Raw genomic sequence first — 16,126 nt, 5'->3', positions numbered from 1 at the left:
AAATATAGTATACACCGTGATGTTGAAGAAATACTGATAGAAGAGTTTGTTCTGATATTGTTCTATGGATTATCGCCGGTGAGCGAGGGATGCTGAAAAGTTCCCATATCAGAGCAAAACGTCATTTACAACTGAGATAAGCAACTAGGTTCAGAAAGTGGACCAGAGGTTGAAAGTCCCATGCAAGAGGGACATAACATATTCATGACATAGATTCATAAATAAATGTGATGGAAATATCACACTTTTCATCCGAGAGGAAATGTAACAAATGCATATTATTTTGCGAAAGTATAGAAAATGATGCAGAAACCTACCTTTTGAGTTCTCGGTTTCGAATACACATAACATGCTTCAAATATTCAATATAAGCGGAACTTTGAAATATCATCAGGAAAGTCCAGAACTCCTGATTGGCTGGCAGCGTCACTGTTCCTTGCTGAGGTGGAAATACCGGCCTCGGGCTTTTCCCAGGATCTATTAATAGACAGGGATTACCAGATACCTATAATACTGCGTGACGCCGCATCAGAAATACATTTCTGGGAAGATTTAATCATTTGGGAGACGAAGGAGTGTCGGAGAGGTAGGATAAATCAGTTTCTGTAGCCATCAGTTCTAGAGGCTCCTCACATATATTCATTTGTTAAAAGTGCTGATTAAGGGTAATACTGAAGCTGATACCTTTATGGTTGTTCCTACTGTCAACACGTTCAGAAATAATTTACGTTTTATAATTCGTGAGAAAACACAGTCTACCCCTGGATATTTTATATGATTTTCTTCAGTTTCGTAATCTACTGTTTTATTAACTGGTATTTTGTGTGTTCGACGTGACATTTTGTAATTTTGTTTGTGGCTGATGGTCGAGTGAGTTGTTTAGTTATGACCTGAGTATGTTTGATGGTAACTCCTGATCCTGACGCGCACAACAACAGGTTGTGTAAACATCGAATGAAGATAGACTAGCTTTGGCTTCCATGTTTGTATCATAAATGTTATAACGACTGAACAAATTACACAGAAGATGCACTTCCCGGTGTAGATATGTAAATATACTCCAAACGTTTTTCACCAGACGCACAATAATGCAGATATTGAACGTTTGTATATGTTTTGATTCGGAATAGAATATCTCCGATAATTGTTTTTCAATCACACTCCGAACTCTTGTGTCACCTTGTATTCCATGTTACACAGCAGTAAAGGTTATGGGACACATATTCGGGGCTGTATATAACAATATATGTTCTAAGACAAGTGTTCATGGCTGTGTATGACAGTAAATGTAGTAAGACACATGTTCAGGGCTGTGTGAAACAGTAAATGGTGTAAGACACATGTTCAGGACTGCATATGACAGTAAATGTTGTGTGACACATGTTCAGGGCTGTTCATGACAGTGCATGTTGTGAGACAATTTTTCAGGGCTGTGTTTAACAGTAAATATTGCAAGACGGATGATAATATGTTGTATATAACAGTAAATGTTCCTGGAAACATACTCAGTGAGGTGTTTTGCTTGGTATCATCTCTGCAATAATTGTATGTCTTGGACGGCCGTCTGAACCAAAGCCCTAATTGAGTCAACTGAAAATCTGATGGCATTCTTCTGTTATAACTCTATATACGATGCCACGTTAACTGGAGGTACTCTCGTGACATGTACATCGACTCTAGCTGTGTCGCCTCCAAGCTTGTCACTAGCTGTGTGCAGGCATATCGTGTTATATATAGAACCGACACGAACACGCGGACAAAGTTCATCGTCTCTGACATTTTAATCAGTTATACGTTCTGTTTCACATGTGCCCTCTTGTGTATTGCCGGCCTGTTGTTGATGGCAGTCAGCCAGTGGTTAGATCCACAGCTTACTACCAGCTATATTGTATACTAGTCAGGCCGTCATCCAATACCTGGCTCTATCTGACTACCCCTCCCCCTGGGTCACCAGGTCGGGGTGCTCCACATGTCACCTACCAGTTTGTGTACGATTAAAGGTCGTTGCCATGGGCGCAGACTCACGGCGTAGTGCATTTCAGTGGCGAGTGGTAGTGATTGCGAGAATTGACTTCTCAACAAAAGAGTTCCAAGAAAACTACAAACAGTGTTTACTCCCGGGGCTCAGGGTACGTTAGAGACTTGTCGTGGTTACACATGCATAAAATCGTGATGTGGTGACATCATGTCTCCTCCCACCGATTGAATATGTCTCGTCACAGTCAGTAAACGTATTTACGTTGATACATCATACGGACACCTTTCACTGGAAGACTGGAAGAGGTCTCACACAATGGACGTAGCAATACATTTGGGCATTTTTTGTTTTTTATTTACTCTTTCAAAAATATGACCTATATATGCTCATGAGTCAGCGTGAGGGTAAGGTAAACAGTGTTTGTCAGGTGAAGCCAAGTCGGCAGACTGTGCCTTAATGATTTACATCTCACGTGTAATGCGTTCTTTCAGTTACTAGCGCATGGCCGAGTTTACGTCTAAATACAACAAAGAAAGTATTATATTCAAAGGTTTTATTATTGACATATTTACAAAAAAGATCTTAAGCGCAGATCGCCACTTCAGTTTCGTCTACCCACTGAGACATTCTACATGCAACGTTGCATGATGACCCCCGTGAAGAGACCACAACAATGCAATATGACCCCCGTGAAGAGACCACAACGATGCATGATGACCCCCGTGAAGAGACCATTACAATGCATGATGACTCCCGTTAAGAGACTACAGCAACCCAATATGATCCCCGTGAAGAGACCACAACAATGCACAATGACCCCCGTAAAGAGACCACAACAATGCATGATGACCCCATAAAGAGACCACAACAATGTATGATGACCCCCGTGAAGAGACCACAACAATGCATAATGACCCCCGTAAAGTGACAACAATGTATGATGACCCCCGTGAAGAGACCACAACAATGCATGACCCCCGTAAAGTGACAACAAAAATGTATGATGACCCCCGTGAAGAGACCATTACAATGCAATGTGACTCTGCGATGAGACCGCTACAACGTATTGTGATTCATGAATATATATGCCTCCTGAAGACACTATAAAAGTGCAGTATGATCCCTGAACAGACAACGACATTGCTGTATCACCTCGTGAAGAGATTACAACATTGCAATAAGGCGTGAACAGGCAACACTGCAATATATGATCCCTGAAGAGGCCACAACACTGCAATATATGATCCCTGAAGAGGTCACAACAGTGCAATATATGATCCCTGAAGAGGTCACAACAGTGCAATATATGATCCCTGAGGAGGTCACAACAGTGCAATATATGATCCCTGAAGAGGTCACAACAGTGCAGTATGACCCCTGAAGAGACACTACAGTGCAGTATGACCCCCGTGAAGAAACCCAAACAATGCATGATGACCCCCGTGAAGAGACCAAAACAATGGAATGTGACCCCTTTAAAGAGACAAAAAAATGCAATATGACTCCCGTGAAGCGAACACACCATTGCATAGTGATCCCCGTAAAGAAACCACAACAGTGCAGTTTCACATCCGTGAAGAGATCACAATAGTGCCAGGGACCACAACAGTGCAATATGAAGCCCATGAAGAGATCAAAACAGTGCAATTTCAGCCATGTGGAGAGACCACAACAGTGCATTATGACCCTGTGAAGAGACCACAGCGGTGCAATATGACCCCCACAAAGAGATCACAGCAGTGCAATATGCCCTCCGCGAAGAGATCACAACAGTGTCATATGCCCTCCGCGAAGAGACCACAACAGTGTAGTATGGCCTCAGCGAAGAGGCCACAAGTGTAATATGGCCTCAGCGAAGAGGCCACAACAGTGTAGTATGGCCTCAGCGAAGAGACCACAACAGTGTAGTATGGCCTCAGCGAAGAGACCACAAGAAAGCAATGCGAACCAGAAGAGACTCTAATAGTTCGAGATAATTTTATTGTTCAGGTTTTATATGGTATGTTTATTTACATATTTACACACGATGTCAAAAGGGACATATAAGGACAACGATCTCTCTCTAAGATGAAAATGTTAAAGCCTGATTCAAAATGCATTATACATTCTCATGAATTGTGCAAAGGTTGTGTGATGTATAACTGGATATTCATCATGAGTCCCAGTCAGTGTGATGAAAGCAGCGATATGATTATGATGGTAGACATGTACAGATATATAATAAACAAGATGAGTTCATGACTCAGTGCTGTCATGTCACTTTCATGCCAACCCTTCAACAATGTTTAACTGCATGAATGGGCGATGATTACACGATGCCATTTAGGAAGTGGTCAAATGCAGCATATGTCTTATTTACTAAGGAAGTGAAATCCCAAATATGACATATGTTGCATGAATGGGCGAGTTTAATTATATGTTGTATATTTGTGTTTGTTTGGACATGTGTCAGTGTGCATGTTTGAAACTGGAATGAGAGTAAATGGATCCGATGTGTGTTAATGTGTGGAATGAATATCAGGAGGAACAATGAAAACAACAAATATAGCTGTATGAACGCGAAATGTCCTGTGCATAATGACGCGAAATTTGTATGTACAGAGATTCTGAACTATAGCAGCTCTATACACGGTCGAGTGCTCAGTTCTGATATTTACAGACAAACTGGACACGTTGTTGTCCTGGGGAACGCCTCTGTGACCTGCAGATGTCTTCCACTAGCCGTCACGAAGAATTACGTCATTACTGTCAGCATGGTTCTGGCACACACTGCTGTTGTTGTCGCTACTGCTGTTGCTGATGTAGCTGCCGAGATGGCTGTTCTGTATATGCTGTCGGGTACTGGCTACGATCGGGATTTCTTCTTTGGACCCGGAAGTAACTGCACCAAGCCAAAGAATGTCGAGTCTTCTGATAGGTCAATGACACTGTTGTCATAGAGGAGATCCACGGATATCACATCGCCCTTCTCAAGGTAAGTCACACCTGGGGGTTTTAGAAAATATCAGTATTTATTACACTGTCATTTGCCGATCATATGACCTTATTTACGGTTTTATTCTACATAACAGGGAAATACACAATGGCATTACATATATTCCCAATGTCTTCCCAGTGAATGAGTGAGTGAGTTTAGTTTTACGCCGCGCTCAGCAATATTCCTGCTATATGGCGGCGGTCTGTAAATAATCGGGTCTGGACCAGACAATCCAGTGATCAACAACATGAGCACCTATCTGCGCAATTGGGAACCGATGACGTGTCAACCAAGTCAGAGAGCCTAGCCCCCCGATTCCGTTAGTCGCCTCTTACGACAAGCACAGCCGCCTTTTATGGCAAGCATGGGTTGCTGAAGGCCTATTCTACCCCGGGACCTTCACGGGTCCCTTCCCAATGAAGTCATTATATACGATATCATATCGTATAATTTTCTAATTTTCTGGGCACATGTACTAGGATTCCTGTAAGGATGTTTTTCGCTACATCGCGAACACGTGTTTGATCCTTTGACCCGAGCTGGTCTCACCTGTGTTACTGCATGTTCTGTATTTGGAGTTGAAGGCCTTTCCGGCTGTCACGTTGATGTAGTCAACCCCCTCCATACACTTAAATAGACGCTGGTCGTTCTTCATGATCGCTTGGCTTTGTTTCAGTTTGCTGTCGTAGAACAGAATCTGTAAACATAAAGCAGTTTTGTTGATTAATCATTAAGATTATATAGTATTATAATAGACGACATTGTGTCTTTGTAAATGGACAAGTAAGGCAATGAGCAAATACTGTCTGCCATTAGTAATATCTTCCAAGAACGTAGATCCGTAAATATTTCAAGTGGTTTCAATTTAGATGGATAGATCTCTTAATACATTCAAATAAGTATATATTATCTTAGTTTACAATATATCATATCACACTTTCGGTTAATGGGTGTCCAGAAAACAAATATTCGGGACCTGTGGGCGTAGTGTTAGTAACATGTCCATCAGGAAGTTACTGACTGACGTTACTGTGAATTCATTCAACTCCTGATAACGTAGACTTGAACATGTGTCAGTTAAGCCCGAGTTCGGCCTTGCTCCAGGGTTGTACTGAATGATAAGCCATGAAAATGGTACTTCGATCATTTTAAAAGGAACGTCAAGACAAGCAGACATTTCAGAGCACCATTCTGTTTGAAGGACAATGGGTTCTTAGTATTTGTAGGTTATTTATAGAAATTAGCGTTCAAAGGATTAATCATTACCTTACAGACTTGTGAAGTCTACACGCCACTATCGTGGCAAACTATTCTTTTGTGAATGTGTCCGTGCTTTTGATTTGTTCTGATTACAGAATTGGGGTCTGTATGCTACTATTAATACGAATACGACAATTGTTTCTTGAAGTGAACATTTTTCTGTGGCCGTTACGTAGATATTATACCTTCTGCTCCTTATGGGGCGGTGGGGTAGCCTAGTGGTTAAAGCGTTCGCTCGTCACGCCGAAGACCCAGGTTCTATTCCCCACATGGGTACAATGTGTGCGGCCAATTATCTGGTGTCCCCCGCCGTGATATTGCTGGAATATTGCTAAAAGCGGCGTAAAACCAAACTCACTCATTCACTCTGCTCCTTATTGGTGTTTTCCAACACATGCGTATCTTAGACGTTATGTAGGGACATAGTGCACTTAGAACCTCTCATACTCCGCACTCTACTCTTCCACTACACTCGAGACACTCACACTGGCACTCTACTCTTCCACTACACTCGAGACACTCACACTGGCACTCACACTGCTATATAACAGATACAGGCCGCTGTCCGTGATTGTGAACTTCCCACCCTCCTTGTCCTGTGTGGCCGGCATGTGGATGTGGCGGTTCTTCGCCACCCAGTCGGCCGGATGAAAGAACTTCATACTTCCGGCTGAACAGAAAAACGTCAATACTTAATAGTGAAACAATATTTGTAATGACGAACACAAAAGAGTAGATTATGTATATGGATAATTTCGACTACAGTGCTAAACATTTGCAATATACAAACTTGTGATTGCATTTTAAAAAGTTTTCTCCGTGAAAATATCTGTCTAACGATTTTCTCGGATCCGTTTCTACTGCTAGTCCTCATTTCATTAAACTATGTGACAGTGTCGTATCTTTAATTTTGCGGACTGACATCAGAATCTAAAGCGTTTCTGTAGAGAGTTCCCAAACACACCCTAATTGTGCACTGTGCAGAAATATAAGGAGCAACGTTGTGTGTCACACATTTATATGCAGAAATATCTGCAAGTATCTCTTATACCCGCTCGATGGCTTTCGAGTGTTTTTCAAAATATGAGTTAAAATTATCAAGCGAAATATTAAAAAGTAAAACTGAAAAGACCCACGTAGATTTCAGGAATGTCAGTGAACAAGTAAACCACAATTGAAATATTATTTTTATGTATCTATTTTTATGTATTTATCAAGGAAAAATCAAGAAGAATATTACATTTCATTTCAAGAGTTCTGTTTCGGCATGCGCGACCGCCCCATTTAGCCACACTAATGCACATTGTATCTGCAATGAAAGGACACAACTCTTCTTCAAAACATAATTTATTTGGGTATTTTGAAACTAAAAAGACATAATTCACCGAACCTATAAGTGATAGCTCAAAGGGGAAACGTTTGCTTAATGATTCCCAGTTATCTCTACTCGAGTATGTCTGGAGATGAACAGCGTGGGGGAAATAGGCCGGTCGACACTATATCAAGTATTTCCACACAGATGTTATTCCACCACAATCTGACAATGTATATAAGGTATCAATCCGGTTGAAGAGACAATTAACTGAACTTCTTGTGATACGTAAACATAAATCCAAAGGGTAAAACTGTGTAATCTATATTGTCTGTAACGGCCATGTATATTAGTAGTAACAGGTAATGTGAACAGGCAGAATATTAAAATTGTTATTCGTAACCAATTAATTGAGGGTAGTATGTGCAATAGGAAATGTGAGTTGACGTGAAGGTGACATGAAGGCACGTGGGTCAAGCTGTTAGTTATACTGACCACGCCCAAACTCCTTCTCCTTCAGATCCGTCCAGAACTTGGGGATGAAATGGGCCGCACGGATGGACTTGGACTTGGACTGAGAACCAAAATTCAACTACTAAAACCTGTTACAGCCGTAGTGGTGACAGTCTCTCGACGCTGTCAAGAAATATTAACACATATACTGAACAGCTAAAAAAAAATTAAATAAAACAAATTCCGTAAAGTTTCGTAAAAATGAAATTTTACAAAAGTAAGCGTTCATAATATTTCTGCTTAAAACTTTACCCAAATACAGAGTTGCGTTTGTTTTGCTGTTCAGTATATTTCTTTAGCTTCTTATAATTAAAAGTTCATTAAACAGTGAAATGATTCTGCTATCAGTCTGCCCTTGAAATGCCATCGTTATTGTTAGTGATGCTTATAATAATAATCAATGGCACATGAATCAGGAAAAAAGGACAGCAGTAAAAATCAATAATAATATTAAATATTTAATAAAAATAAAATTAATACATTTCAGATAACCTATGCATACTGTCAACAAATAATGATAGACTCACCTTTCTCCGCTTCTTAGCTGAAAAGAAATGAGAAAAACAAATTAGCAGTGTTTTCAATAAATTAAACATTACTGATAGAAACACTTAACAAAGCAGCTATTTGTTTGCATGAATATTGTAATCTAATGCAAGATGTGAAACTACAAGTAAAGATTATACCTGTAATTGATAAATATATTTATTTAAAAAACAACTCTGTGTAATATCTGAAAATACGCAGCTGATTTCACCGAATAAATATGGAAGTTCTGATTCTAGAAATGAACAATGACACTACGTTATGCCGTCTGTACATGTGTCGATGGGCCCAGTGAGAGCGGAATGACTGACTAGTTCTGACATGCAAACACAACCATCTGAACACTTACATTTTTTGGACTTGCGCCGAGGGGCTGCTGTCGAACCTGCCGCACGTGCAACACGGTGGAGTAGAGGCAAGCCGCCCACGCTGTCGTCATTGACATCATCCTCAACCAGGTCTTTGATCTGAAACATACAAAATGGAATGAAATGAAATGTACAAGTTAACTGGGGATAGAGATTTGTCAGAAAGAAGAATGTCACCCACCCCCAAACCCAAACCCCATTGTGTTGGTTTGGTCTGATGTGTGTGTTCGTGTGTGTGTTCGTGTGTGTGTATGTGTGTGTAAATTGCGTGTATATGTATGTTTATTTATGCATTTGTATATTATTAATTACTAATTATTACTGCACAGTCACTGTACCAACCTTATCAAATTATTTATTCCAAGCGATTGTTTGTGTGTTTATTGCTGAGGGAACGCTAGCGTCATTACGGGGTATAGCCCACGTGCGCCAGTACCGACAGCCTGACTTGTTGATACCTGACACACACTTCAAACCAAGCGACATCTAGTGTATCGTGTTTCTGAAATCCCAACGTAAGCAGTGTCATGTTTGTTTACATGTTTTCATCACCACAGTGATCTCTTCACTCAGATCCCGGGTATCTGATCCACATAAAGTTAGCCACACAAGGAAGTGTACTGGCTTGTCGACAGTTTCTTGTCTGAACAAAACGCAACGCTACGGCTGAGCTTATCTGTGGAAATACAACCTCCTCGGGGGATGTTATGGTCACGTGAGTTACCTCCCCTTTGTTGATACATTTCACAAGAATGGGAAATATACAGACAGAAATATCATGTTGACCTACCTGCTTAAAATGATTTGTGAGGGTGTCTTGGGGCCTACCATCAATTTCCTCGGTTTCCTTATTTTCACCCTTGAGTAGAGTCTTAAATGATTGTAATTCTTGCAACAATCGCTTATCCTCTGCACTTATTCCACACGTGTTTCCCTCTCTGAAATTTGCACGTGTGGCGGCAAGAAGAGCAAGCAGTGCTATACCCAGAGTCAACGGCAGCAGAAAGTTCTGCAACCTGGCGTGAGCGCACCTGCAACTACACTGTCCGATACTGGACCTGCGGACAGGCTGCAGTCCATCGCCTTTCACAGCTGATGTACTCCGGATGTCCGATGAACTGACCGGAGACATCTGGACAGTTGCCCCGGTACCTGAGCCCGCTAGAACTCCCATTGTCAATGACACATCGAGACCAGCGCTGCTTCGTGAACGACTGTTCTGACGGAATTATTGTATCGTGTGTACATACAGTAGTGCCTGGCCTTCCGGGAAACGACTGTCTTCCGTGGATAGTGGGCTCCCAAATATGGAGAAGGGGCGGAGTCACGAGTTAATGTAATGCAATCTCATGCAAGTGTAACTTTCGACATGGGTTACTCATATCAGCTGACAAATCGATCGGACGTCACAACATAATTATAGGAAATTAAAGGACTGGTGAATGTATTAGTTGTTGGCTGGTGGGTCATCGCGACATTCGGACGAAACGTGCGGGTTTTTCATAACAGTAAATAATAGTAGTTTCATTTACACCTGTGTCAGAGCTGTTACATGTGTCATTTGACTATGTACAGTCCATTGTCTCGAACTGAGTGTTTCACAAGAGACCATACTTCAGTCGCGCTGCTTATTCTTGCCACTTTCGCGTCACGAACCTGCCCCCCTCTGTTCATGGAGAAGGGTCACGTGGGAAAACAGACACGCGTTTATTGGAAGCTCACATGTTTCTCAGTGGGCCTGGTCTAATGGGTGTGGTCGCCTAATTGTGCACGATCCAAAGGTCCGGGATTGATTCCTCTCATGGGCACAACATCTGAAGTCTCCTTCCATAATACTGCTGACATAGTGCCAAAAGCAGCATGAAACGCTACTCACTCACTCACTCACTCACATGACCTGAGTGAAAGTGCCAATATGTCCAAAATAATGTTAATTGTTCCGTCTTCTGGTCGCCTGTTAATGTTGGTCTGTTTGACTGATGCTGAACTACACACTCAGAAAAAGTCAATCCCCATGACATGATATGTAAGTCTAGACCGGACAATCCAATGACAATGTCATCACAAGCACTGATAAAAGATAAATGATAACACTGATTCTGTAAATGACACGGTTCGACCTTTGTCATATTCTCTAAAACGAAACTTCTTAACTTTGTCAGATACATTATAAGGGCACATTTATGCAAGCCCCCTCTTGAAACTATGACTTCTATATTGCAAGCGACGTCCACGTCGTTGATGTTCAATGACGGGGACACAGACCACGGAGATGCTGTAAGCCGCCTCGCCCACCGACTATCGGCTATACTGGCCAGTAGCCGGTCATCACACTCCAGTGGTCAAAATAATGCTATTGTCTCGTCCAGGCTCGATCATTTACAGACCGTGGACATATAGCAGGAATATTGCAGAGAGCAACTTTGAAGAACACATGCAGGGGCATTGGGGTTCCATAATGGTTAAAGAATCCACTCGTTACGCTGAATTGGAAGATACGGGTACAATTCCTCACATGGGTACAAAGTGTGAAGTTCATTTCTGGAAATGAAATACGGAATCACCGTGTTATACTTGAATATGCAGACAGTGCTATAACTGAATTGCATACACACCGTGATATAACTGATTTACTTACATGCCATGATATAAACAGATTTACTTACATGCCATGATATAACTGTTTTACTTACATGTCATGATATAACGAATTACTTATATGCCGTGATATAACTGAATTGCATGTCGTGATAGAACTGAATTACTTACACACCGCGTTATAACTGAAGCACTGCCTCACGATGTAATATCTGAAAAAAAGACTCGCGGTGTAATAACGTAAACAGCTGCAAGACTTCACTGAGAGGCAAATGGCCATTATAATGAAACCGCAATCAGAAAACAGTTGACATCTTACTGTTTGTTTCTGTGTGACGTGGTCGAGGAAGACTGATATCAGTTTTGAACTAGCCATCAAAGTTGTCACCACCTGAACTGAAACAACAACATACCGACGTATCTGCAGGCCAATGTTACCATGGTTGGTATCCTGGAACAAGAAGTGTTGGCGTTTGACCCATTCAAGGACGATGTTAAGCATATTCATGAGATGTGGAAGTAAAACAACCCGACTGGTTTTCAGAGAACTGTTTGCCCACTCATCTGTGTCATTGACCCTGACTCGACCAGTAATCCGCTAACGGATATACTATCTCATCCTGTGGTGAGCTGGAATTCCTGGTACAATCTCAGTCACGTGTAGTGATTGTCTTCATGGAAATGAAAGACAAAGAGGAGATATCGACATTACCAGGAGAAATATGTGAGTGTTGTGCAGTACTGTTTGTCTGATACTGAACACATAAGGATGTAGCTCGTACAAATCTGGGACAAACCTAGTGGTTGATATAATGAACACATGATTATGGCATCACGGCGCCAATGACTGCTTGTGGTACCGGCATCTCGACTGTAGGTGAGGCAGTGGGGTGCCTTATGGTGAGAGCCTTCAAGCCACTCTTGTGTCCCGGTTACTGTCTCTGCAGGCTGTCGTGTATGCTGTATCATATTGTCCCGATGACTGGGGATATCATAGGTACTGTGCCTGGTATTGTCCCGTTGATTGGTAACATCATACATAGTTTATCAGGTATTGTCACGATGGTGGTGGATATCGGGTATTATTCAGATGATTGGGATGTCATAGTTACTCTGATTGGGGATATCATTGTTACTGTGGCTGTTATTGGCTCGATAATTGGGGATATCATTGTTACTGTGGCTGTTATTGGCTCGATAATTGGGGATATCATTGTTACTGTGGCTGTTATTGGCTCGATAATTGGGGATATCATTGTTACTGTGGCTGTTATTGGCTCGATAATTGGGGATATCATTGTTACTGTGGCTGTTATTGGCTCGATAATTGGGGATATCATTGTTACTGTGGCTGTTATTGGCTCGATAATTGGGGATATCATTGTTACTGTGGCTGTTATTGGCGCGATAATTGGGGATATCATTGTTACTGTGGCTGTTATTGGCTCGATAATTGGGGATATCATAGTTACTGTGGCTGTTATTGGCTCGATAATTGGGGATATCATTGTTACTGTGGCTGTTATTGGCTCGATAATTGGGGATATCATTGTTACTGTGGCTGATATTGGCTCGATAATTGGGGATATCATTGTTACTGTGGCTGATATTGGCTCGATAATTGGGGATATCATAGGTACTGTGGCTGTTATTGGCTCGATAATTGGGTATATCATTGTTACTGTGGCTGTTATTGGCTCTATAATTGGGGATATCATTGTTACTGTGGCTGATATTGGCTCGATAATTGGGGATATCATTGTTACTGTGGCTGATATTGGCTCGATAATTGGGGATATCATTGTTACTGTGGCTGTTATTGTCTCGATAATTGGGGATATCATTGTTACTGTGGCTGATATTGTCTCGTTAAGTGGGGATATCATTGTTACTGTGGCTGATATTGTCTCGATTATTGGGGATATCATTGTTACTGTGGCTGTTATTGTCCCGATAACTGGGAATATCATATATGCTGTGGGAATATCATACATAGTCTACCAGGTATTGTCCCGATGACATCGTTAATGTGTCCGGTATTGTCCTGTTGATTGGGAATACCAAACATAGTCTATCAGGTATGGCTTCGATAATTGGGGATATCATAGTTACTGTGTATGGCATTGTCCCGATGGTTGGGTATATCATAGTTACTGTGTATGGTATTGTCCTGATGATTGGGTATATCATAGTTACTGTGTATGGTATTGTCCCGATGGTTGGGTATATCATAGTTACTGTGTATGGTATTGTCCTGATGATTGGGTATATCATAGTTACTGTGTATGGTATTGTCCCGATGGTTGGGTATATCATAGTTACTGTGTATGGTATTGTCCTGATGATTGGGTATATCATAGTTACTGTGTATGGTATTGTCCCAATGGTTGAGTATATCATAGTTACTGTGTATGGTATTGTCCTGATGATTGGGTATATCATAGTTACTGTAACTGGTATTGTCCCGATGGTTGGGTATATCATAGTTACTGTGTATGGTATTGTCCCGATGGTTCGGGATATTATAAATACTGTAACTGGTATTGTCCTGATGATTGGGTATATCATAGTTACTGTGTATGGTATTGTCCTGATGATTGGGTATATCATAGTTACTGTGTATGGTATTGTCCCGTTGGTTGGGTATATGATAGTTACTGTGTATGGTATTGTCCCGATGGTTGGGTATATCATAGTTACTGTGTATGGTATTGTCCCGATGGTTGGGTATATCATAGTTACTGTGTATGGTATTGTCCCGATGGTTGGGTATATCATAGTTACTGTGTATGGTATTGTCCTGATGATTGGGTATATCATAGTTACTGTGTATGGTATTGTCCCGATGGTTGGGGATATTATAAATACTGTAACTGGTATTGTCCTGATGATTGGGTATATCATAGTTACTGTGTATCGTATTGTCCCGATGGTTGGGTATATCATAGTTTCTGTGTATGGTATTGTCCTGATGATTGGGTATATCATAGTTACTGTGTATGGTATTGTCCCGATGATTGGGTATATCATAGTTACTGTGTATGGTATTGTCCCGATGATTGGGTATATCATAGTTACTGTGTATGGTATTGTCCTGATGATTGGGTATATCATAGTTACTGTGTATGGTATTGTCCCGATGGTTGGGTATGTCATAGTTACTGTGTATGGTATTGTCCTGATGATTGGGTATATCATAGTTACTGTGTATGGTATTGTCCCGATGGTTGGGTATATCATAGTTACTGTGTATGGTATTGTCCCGATGGCTGGGTATATCATAGTTACTGTGTATGGTATTGTCCCGATGGTTGGGTATATCATAGTTACTGTGTATGGTATTGTCCTGATGGTTGGGTATATCATAGTTACTGTGTATGGTATTGTCCCGATGGTTGGGGATATCATAGTTACTGTGTATGGTATTGTCCCGATGGTTGGGTATATCATAGTTACTGTGTATGGTATTGTCCCGATGGTTGGGGATATCATAAATATTAAAGCTATACCTGAATGTGTTTATAGTGCAAGGATGTAAATGCAGAGGAAATATATCTCGAGCAGACAGGTGTGTTATACGAGCTATTTGGGGGATACAAAGCATTTTGCGTTTACATATCAGCATTAAACACGCGAATAATATCTGACATACAGTGAGCGTAGCAGCTAGCTTTCTTGGAAGAGCCACAACGCAAGAGATATGCCATGCCTTCATTGTGCACGAGGAAACGGTCAAGGCCGACAGATTGTCACCTTCCACGAAACGTTCTTTTTGAATTTGACAAAACCTCCCTGTCACGTGACAAAACGCTGAGAGTTGGTGACATCATGAACTTCGGAAGGAAAATGAGAATGCATTAATGCCACGCAACCTCTTGTATCAATATATTCTATTTATCGTAATGGCGGCCAGAGTCACTGCCACAGAACAGCATCTATACCTCGGATACGGACGGGGGTCGGGGTAGCCTAATGGTTAAAGTGTCCGCTCGTCACGATGAATCCCCGGGTTCAATGTGTTAAGTCCATTTCTTCCATCCCCTGTCGTACAATTGCAGGAATATTGCTAAATACTGAGTAAACCAATACTCACTCACTCACTCGGCCTCTGAGAATCTGGAGTACTCAACGTCTCCGAACACTTCACTACTCTATTGTACAAGTAATAGAGCCATATTCAGAATGTTTGATAAATATTTGGCTCCCCTACATAACGCAAACAGCACCCGTAAGTGCCATTCTAGTCAATCTAGACGTCACCTTGCCCAGTGCTGCACAACGCAACGGGTCGTGAGATCAGTTCACGCTGTGTATATTGACGAAAGGACTACTCGCGTCAGGTTGTCAGCGGACCATGCATATACTGTACTCTATAATACGGATGGCACGTACAGACATCCTGTACAGAACTATATAGAGTTACATACAGCTACACAGAGCACTAAGGAGCTACACAGAGCTTACATAGTTATACACAGCTATACAGAGCTTACACAGTTATACACAGCTATACAGAGCTTACACAGTTATACACAGCTATACAGAGCTTACACAGTTATACACAGCTATACAGA

At 41.4% G+C, this 16,126-nt stretch overlaps 1 protein-coding gene and 1 long non-coding RNA gene across 4 annotated transcripts in view; one reads left to right on the top strand and one right to left on the bottom strand.

Moving 5' to 3' along the window:
• Positions 1 to 538: 538 nt before the first annotated feature.
• The window catches only part of LOC137281988 (uncharacterized), a 28,951-nt gene continuing 13,363 nt past the window's right edge, over positions 539 to 16,126 (top strand). Inside the window, exons 1-2 of the long non-coding RNA XR_010956777.1 lie at positions 539 to 586; positions 4,638 to 4,952. This is a non-coding gene — a long non-coding RNA (uncharacterized lncRNA). The remainder of the gene's footprint in view (positions 587 to 4,637; positions 4,953 to 16,126) is intronic.
• Positions 3,939 to 10,238, bottom strand: LOC137281986 (uncharacterized). Of its 3 annotated transcripts, none has more exons than XM_067813741.1 (8): positions 9,745 to 10,236; positions 8,936 to 9,053; positions 8,568 to 8,584; positions 8,023 to 8,101; positions 7,456 to 7,524; positions 6,740 to 6,885; positions 5,505 to 5,652; positions 3,939 to 4,963 (listed from the first exon to the last, which is right to left on the bottom strand). In XM_067813741.1, exons 1-8 carry the CDS (start codon positions 10,126 to 10,128, stop codon positions 4,824 to 4,826), a joined length of 1,101 nt encoding a protein of 366 aa, XP_067669842.1. In that variant the 5' UTR covers positions 10,129 to 10,236; the 3' UTR covers positions 3,939 to 4,823. The 3 variants fall into 3 exon arrangements, with proteins under 3 accessions (XP_067669842.1, XP_067669843.1, XP_067669844.1); XM_067813742.1 differs by having other exon boundaries at positions 6,752 to 6,885; positions 9,745 to 10,228; XM_067813743.1 differs by lacking the exon at positions 7,456 to 7,524 and having other exon boundaries at positions 9,745 to 10,238.

This window comes from Haliotis asinina, chromosome 4 (assembly GCF_037392515.1).
Source record: "Haliotis asinina isolate JCU_RB_2024 chromosome 4, JCU_Hal_asi_v2, whole genome shotgun sequence".
In the NCBI taxonomy this organism is placed as follows: Eukaryota; Metazoa; Mollusca; class Gastropoda; order Lepetellida; family Haliotidae; genus Haliotis; species Haliotis asinina.
The sequence above is the reverse complement of the archived record's forward strand: the minus strand, read 5'-3'. Positions and strand labels throughout refer to the sequence as shown.

Excerpts from the sequence above, each read along its gene's own strand:
- LOC137281986 (XM_067813741.1), bottom strand. The coding sequence starts at position 10,128 with ATGGGAGTTCTAGCGGGCTCAGGTACCGGGGCAACTGTCCAGATGTCT. Across the intron at positions 9,054-9,744 it reads TCACAAATCATTTTAAGCAG|ATCAAAGACCTGGTTGAGGA; the intron begins GTAGGTCAACAT and ends TGTATGTTTCAG. Across the intron at positions 7,525-8,022 it reads GGAGAAGGAGTTTGGGCGTG|ATACAATGTGCATTAGTGTG; the intron begins GTCAGTATAACT and ends CTTTCATTGCAG.